General features: G+C 41.9%; 1 protein-coding gene across 1 annotated transcript; it reads right to left on the bottom strand.

Moving 5' to 3' along the window:
* Positions 1-1,227: 1,227 nt before the first annotated feature.
* Positions 1,228-4,623, bottom strand: LOC143757390 (extracellular calcium-sensing receptor). Its single transcript, XM_077248514.1, has 6 exons — positions 4,409-4,623; positions 3,926-4,217; positions 2,930-3,721; positions 2,554-2,781; positions 2,308-2,431; positions 1,228-2,135 (listed from the first exon to the last, which is right to left on the bottom strand). Exons 1-6 carry the CDS (start codon positions 4,621-4,623, stop codon positions 1,228-1,230), a joined length of 2,559 nt encoding a protein of 852 aa, XP_077104629.1.
* Positions 4,624-7,921: the final 3,298 nt, after the last annotated feature.

Here is a 7,921-nt window from a genome sequence, read left to right as displayed (position 1 = left end):
GGGAACGGAGGACGTAGGCCCCTTGCCACTACCGCTGGACCACCGCTGACTCCGGGTTACGCTCGGCTCCTCAGCATAAAAGCAACTAGTGAGTGCATTCACTTCCGTATTTACACCCGCGCCGCAGGGGCGGAGTGTGTGATGCGAACCACGCACTCCAATTCCATTGGCTCGTTCAATAGTACTCGAAGAACATTGGCTCTCTGACACGATCCCCATTCAGTCGACTCGACTACGTCCTCCGGTCCCTCCTTCAGGGAACGGTGGGTTGCATACGCAACCAGGACGATTTCAACTAAAACGTTTTAAAAGCGTTATGGCCGTTCATTTACATGACAATGGCATTTTGGTGGCCTGAGAACGGGTTTGAAACAGGTTTTGAAACAGGTTTCAAAATGCAAGTTTTTGAAAACGATACCATGCACATGAGTATTACATGTTTAGTTTATAGGCATGCTAGTTTGAATACACATGTGTGCAGATCCAGTCTTTACAGAGTGACATTGCCCACTACTTGTCTGGCATGCATAATACAACACTTTTAGTCTTTTTTTACATTTTATACTTTTTTGCATTTATACAATTTATAAATTCATTTTCATCCAACTTGCTCTCCTTACAATACAACAATAAATATCATAGAATAATTACCCCTATTTCATTCATTCATTCATTCATTCATTCATAATAAATATAAGCAAAATAAAAGGCTCAAGGGAGGAGGATCCTATCTTCTTCATCCCAGGACACAAATATATCATTTAGCATCCAAGCTTATTTTAATATATGTGTTCTGTGTTTCTGATACATTTTAATTTGTTATACTATATATTGGACTTTTTTAATTTTGTTGTTGTTGTTGTTTTTTTACTTATATCTTACAATGTTTTCAATGTTTGTCCTCCATTCCTCCTGCTCCACCTTGGTCTATCAAGCCAGTGGCGTCACCCTGGTTCTCCATCCCTCTGTCTCTGCCTTGGTTTCCAGCCTTCTTTTGACTTTGCCTTTGTCTTCCGTGTTTAGTTCCTGTTTTCTTTCCATTGCTAGTTTGTTTCCATAGTTTCTAATATTATTATAATATTAACAATATTCAATATTCAATAAATATTCAAATTTATATTTGTTATATGTTAGACATTTCATGTTACATTTTATCTATGTATTTGTTACAAAATACAAAGCACAGTAAAGTGTGCTTTTATAAAATCAATTCACAGATCATGTCAGTCAGTTTGATGCCATTTTGCCCATCATATGCTTTTTGGAATTCTTCTCTGGTATAAGTAAAATCAGATAGCATTTTGGGAGAAAAATGCAGAAAAGTAAACCAAAACTTGAAGCTAAAATAGCAAATATCTCTACTGCCACAGTAAATTTTCCAGGAGAGCTTACATAAGCTGGAATAAAAGCAATCCATACAGCACAGAATATGAGCATACTGAATGTGATGAATTTGGCTTCATTGAACCTATCAGGCAATTTACGCCCCAAAAAAGCCAAAATGAAACACAAAAGAGCAAGAAATCCTACATAACCTAGTACAGCCCAGAAACCAATAGATGAACCTACATTACACTCTAAAATGATCTTTTCCTTGAAATAATTTAGATTTTTAAAGGGAAAGGGTGGAGATATTGTTAACCAAAGCACACAGATAAGTACTTGTATGAGTGTGAAACCAAGAACACTGAGCCTTTGTTGAGGAGGCCCAAACCATTTCATGACATTACTTCCTGGAAGTGTAGCTCTGAAGGCCATTAACACCACTATAGTTTTCCCCAGAACACAAGAGATACAGAGGACAAAAGTGATCCCAAATGCTGTGTGACGCAACAGACAGGACCACTCAGTGGGCCGACCAATGAAAGTAAGTGAACAGAGAAAACACAATATCAGTGAAAACAGGAGCAGGAAGCTTAATTCTGAGTTATTGGCTTTCACAATTGGGGTATTTTTATGTATGAAAAATATGAATGCAATTATCATTGTTAAAAATGCACCAACAATAGAAATTATTGTAAGCAAGATTCCCATGATCTCCTCAAAAGACAAAAATTCAGTCTCCTTCTCAACACATCCATCCTTTTGCAGATTTGACCAGAAGTATTGATGGCACCGCAGGCATGTTATAGAATCTATATTATGTGGAATAAATAAAATAATAATATTTAAAATAAATGTACCACAAATAGAGATTAGATATATTCAGCAAACTTCTGAAATTATTCCATTGAACATTTAGATAACTTTGCCTAGTTGTATCTATATTTACTCCGAGACCGTCCTTTTTATTTATTTATACTATACCTGTAGTGTTACTGATCTCTCCCTCTGTGCATGGTATGCAGTCATAACAACATATATGTTTTCCTTTCTTCACAGCTTTCCTAGTGCCAGGGGGACAGCTCTCACTGCACACAGACTCCGGGACCTGTAACATGGATTTCAACTTTACATACTTTTGGAACATATTACTGTATATAATTATAAGATTAATTATCAACACCACACACACCATACTTAATTTTATGACATTTCCCATTTTATTCTCACCTTTGTTATATTATTTGTCCATACAATTGAAGCCATATTCATTGCCAAACGATCTTTCATGGGAAGAGAGGCATCATAAAGGCCAACAGTGACAAATTCATCATGTTTTTTTGTACTTGGTTGCCAATTTATTACCTCATATTTTGCCACTACCTCACCATTCTCATCAAAGTAAATCTCTTCGCCATCTTTGGTTTTGAAACGCACCTTCCGTAGGTGCTTCAGAAACTGACAAAAAATACAACTAGTCATTGGTTGAAATGTTTAATTCAAGAATTCATTTGAGTTCATTTTTAGTCTGAACAATAAAATTGTATAACAGTCCGTCCAATTTTAATAAAGTTCTTCACAAAATATTCACTTAGTGTTAACCCACTTTTAAATGATCAAGCTGTTTCTTTGAGGCACATTTTTCCTTGCAGCCCAGAAGGTCATGCAGTGTATGAGCAACAGCATATACTCCTTTGTACACATTGCTGAAGATGGGCATTAATGACATGTCTGTGAAAGTGTTTTGCATCAGGGATAGTTCCTCCTTTCCTGTACATGCAGTTTTGGACACTGAATCATTCTTGGTGGAGTATTTACACTGAAACAGGGCTTCCCAGAGCTCAGTAAAAATAGCACTTCCTGAAAACTTCAGTGGCTTAATGTCTAGAATAAATTCCTTTAGACCGGTCACCTGTGTTTTGGGTATTGCCAGACCAATGGCCCCTTGTAGAATGTGGTGCTTATCCATACTGGCAATGACAGAATCAGAGATCCAGCCCTCTGTACCTACCCACTGGTATCCAGTAATATTGTATTCAACAAATTTATGCAGCAGAACTTCCAAGTCCCAATGCACAAGAAATCCCACAATAACTTGTGAAGTAGAGCTTTTAATCTGCTCAATTATCCTCATTACTTTATCTTCAGGGTAGGTTCTAAAAAATGGGAGAGAATATTCCAAACAGATACCCATTTGTTCAGCCACCTTTGTGAAAGTGGCCATCCCATTATTACCATAATCATCATCTGTTCTTATGGCTCCCACCCAGGTCCATCCAAAGTGTCTAACCAGTTCTGCCAGTGCCCTGCTCTGGTAGTAATCACTTGTAATAGTTCGAAGAAATGAAGGATATTTGGTTTTGTCACTGAGACACTCACAGGTGGCATAGTGACTGATCTAAGAAACAATTACATAGTGTGACATGTTATTTAGTAATCATGAGTGGCTTACATTTTTTGAATGAATATATATATATATAATCAAAGTACCTGCTGCTATTATTGTTATTAGTGGTGGTGGTTGTTATAAAAATCAACAATACTTAAATAAAATAACTTGACTGCCATATAGTAACTACTTGTCAAAAATAGGAATTAATACCATCGGAAGACTGAATGGTCCAATACTTTTTGCCATCGCCATGCATGCAGATGAGGTTGTGTCTCCTAGTATGGTTTGTGCATATGTTTGCTTAGTGCAGGGTCCATCATAGGTTGTGTTCTCATGTCCATTAGCAAGAGCCATGGTTACTCTGACAGCCATTGCCATTGAACCGCATGTGTCATAGATCTTGTACCCTAATGAGACCCCAGGTAGCAAAGTGGAACTGTTATTGATTTCCTCAACAGCAAAAAGCATGGATTGCACATACTGGAAGTCTCTATAGTTAAGACTTGGTTATGAAACAGAAAAAACAAAAAAACATTAATTACATTCGGCTGAATCATAATATTATATTTCAATATTCTACAGCTATATATAGTGAAACTTTTAGTCATGTCTAAATTTTGTTGCTTTGGTAAGAACATTTATGTTCAAAATGAGCCAAAGATTTTGAAATACACTGATTTAGGTCTTGCCTACCTGACACACTTCAGTGGAGATGGTGTAACAGAATATGTTAGTTGTCTGTTCTCCCAGCTGCTATGAAAAGAGAAAACACCTCCAATTATGATGTCTCCATCTTTCCGTAACTGAGGGTATACAGGCTGTCCTTGCAGAGAACAGGTAGTTTCATTAGCTCTGGTGAAAGTAATGATGGTCATTACTACGTGCATGAGTGCAAAGAATGGCTCCATCCACCCACTGAATAGATGAAACTCAGAGACGTGGCAAGTATGAAATTGCAATGGGTTGAACAGGAATAATTTTGTGATATTTATAGCGATGAAAGGTACTAAACCTCTTTGGGAAATTAGTTGGACATTTTATGAAGGAGGTGCTCTATCCTGACATGAAGGAAATGTAGGCTATAAAAAAATCAAGCATGTTTTACATGTGTTTTTTTTTAGTCTAACCTTTAATTTTGCTTGATAATTATTTTAAAATTAGAGTTTGTTGTCATTTGAGTAGTACACTTTAATTTTCATTGCTGATGTTGGCCACTATTAACATTATGAAGTCCTATTCTTTAGTTTGGTGAACGTAAACAAAAAAAGGAAATAATTATCTTTGTTGAAATCCTTTTATGATTGTATTATATACATATATTTGCTAATATATATATATATATATATATATATATATCAAATAAAATAAATTACACACTTAAATATATATAGAAATGTGTAGGGGCAGTAATATGTTTCATTCTCTCAACATTAGCGGCCACAGGTTCAAAACCTGCATATGTATACAACTTGTATTAAACCAATCAAAATATTAGTATATTATCCTGAAGGAGGGAACGGAGGACGTAGTCGACGGTCGACTGAATGGGGATCACGCTAGAGAGCCTATCATCTTCGATTACTATTGAACGAGCCAATGGAATTTGGCGTGCGTGATTTGCATCACATACTCCGCCCCCGCGGCGCGGGTAAAAATACGGAAGTGGATGCACGCACTAGTTGCTTTTCGCTGAGGAGCCGAGAGTAACCCGGGGTCAGCGGTGGTCCAGCGGTAGTGGCAACGGGACTACGTCCTCCGTTCCCTCCTTCAGGGAACAGTGGGTTGCATACGCAACCAGGACGTTCCCTTTCAGTCGATAACGTCAGACGTAGTCGACGGTCGACTGAATGGGGATAACCTTTGAAAACGCCACTAACGGGGAGCCCGTTAGGGAGCCCACGGGAAGCAGCGGTTCAACTAGGTGTCGTCCAGCCCCCAACTCTAGAACCTGTTTTAGCAAAGCATATCGTCAACGCGCAGGCGGAGCACTTTACACTCATCAAAGAGGAGCTCAACACCTAAGTGGACATGTTGCATCTCGGATTTTTACCGAAATGAGGGGCAAGCACTAGCTGAGGTCTATGGCTTGCGTTCTGTACACGTTCAAGCGAACGGACAGAGAAGCCAGGGCTGGATCTGCCTCCTCCAGGGCAGCGCTTGCAGGCTCACCACCTGCTCCTATTACGGGAGAGGTAGGAACCTTGGGCACAATCCGAGCCGGGGTCTCAGCTTGTGAGAGTTAACCGGCCCAGACTCCAGGCACAATACGTTGACCCAAAGTGAGCAAGTCCCTACCCTCTAGTAGAGACCACGCGAGCAGGAGAACTGATATAACAGAATTTTTAACTCACTGCCTGCAGTGGCTCAGGGGCGGTCTCTGCAGTGCATCGCACCAGGGACAAGGCCCAAGAGGATAAAGAGGGACGCAAGGATTTACAAGACCTTGCTCCTCAGGAACCTGACGATCAAAACTTGCTTCTGCACACTTCTGCAACATGGTGAGCGTCGTTTAAACACAGAGGCAACATCATTTTGAGGGTGAAGGAAAACAGCCTACTCCAACCCATTTTGCAGGAAAGAGAGCACTGAAGTGATCGGAAAGCTTTCAGGATCTCCTCTGGAGAGAAGATGCACTAAACGACTAGGTTCCACTTCTAAAGGCGTAAGCACGCTACCCATTTCTAGGGGGTGCTCGCAGAAGTGATGGTAACTATCACATGCCTGTGATAGCCACCTGAACCTCCGCGTTCAGATGTAAGACCGCCCGGAATCTCCGGGGGAAGAACACGTTTGCCATCGTGCCCCGTCCCTGAAAGAGTTTTCAGGGGAAGTCAGGAAGGCTGTCGATGGGTAGCAGGTCTAGTTGGGCCAATAAGGGGCAACTATGAAGACCTGTTCCTCTCCTGACTTGGCACGTAGGTGCAAGCGACGGGCACAAAAAGACAGGAGCATTGCTCAACACAACATGTGAAGATCACTGGGCTTCAGGAGCATTTTCTGCTCAGCACTTGAGTGTGCCAAGTTCACTGAGCTTTAGGAGCATTCCTGCTCAACACCTGAGTGTGATAAACTCACTGAGCTTCAGGAGCATTTCTGCTCAACACTTGAGCGCGAAGAACTTCACTGAGCAACAGGAGCATTTCTGCTCAGCACTGCGTGTGATGAATTCACTGAGCTACAGGAGCATTTCTGCTCAACACCTGAGTGTGATGAACTCACTGAGCTACAGGAGCATTGCTGCACAACACTTGAGTGCGATGAACTTCACTGAGTTTCAGCAGCATTTCTGCTCAACATGAAGTGTGATGATTTCACTGACTTGAGCAGGCGCAAGGCGACCATGAGTCGCAGTCGCTTTTAGAAGGCTCACTGGGGTTAAACGCATTTCTGCGGGCCCCTGGGGCAGAGGTTTGTCCAAGGGTAGTCCGCTCGGTTTATACAAACACTGGCAAGAAGACGAAACCGGAGGGGCAACTGAGCGGCCCTGGAATGGTGATGACCCAGCTGGACCCAGGGGATGGAGTCTCCACTTGCCCTGGCTATAACTGTCGTGAGGCTCGATGGCGGCACGATTGAGTAAAGCGGGAAGAGTGGAACAAAGCGTCCTCAGAAGCTTCTGACTCCAAGTAGGAGGTGACGGGTGAGTTGTGACATGCAAGGGAAGCTTGCACAACGGTCGCAATTCCTAACAACTCGAGGCACGAATGCCCGTGTAGTCGAGGGTCGCCCAGGCCCCCGTTAAAACACGCCCTTTGTACATGGCCCCTCTGTTGAAGAGGGTTTGGCAGCAGACCGGGATGAACTATAGTCACACAGGGTGAGCTGCTCTGCCACGGTCACCTCGGGACTCGATCATGAAGCTAGCGCTGAAGCGGTCACATATGGAGGAAGTCAAAGGCTGCAACAACCATAAACCCCAGGAGCCTCTGAAAGTTCTTTCAGTGGGACCCTTTCTTACTTCAACACCAGCTGAACACATTCTCATTGGAGAGACGTGTTAGACCGAGTCCATCTCCAAAACTGAAAAAGAGATACTCAGCCCGTGGGCGAGATTACTCTCTTCCAGTTGACCTGAAGACCCAACGGGCTCTGGAGCACTCGAGGGGAAGGACACTGTACTGATACTCCACCCTTACACGCAACACACAGGATGGCCTGCGGTGCGGAAGGTAGAGATCTGAAGCAAATTTCTTTCAGGTCGGAGCT

This window comes from Siphateles boraxobius, unplaced genomic scaffold (genome assembly GCF_051911475.1).
Source record: "Siphateles boraxobius isolate OS27281-9 unplaced genomic scaffold, OSU_SipBor_1 30, whole genome shotgun sequence".
Taxonomy (NCBI): domain Eukaryota; kingdom Metazoa; phylum Chordata; class Actinopteri; order Cypriniformes; family Leuciscidae; genus Siphateles; species Siphateles boraxobius.
The sequence above is the reverse complement of the archived record's forward strand: the minus strand, read 5'-3'. Positions and strand labels throughout refer to the sequence as shown.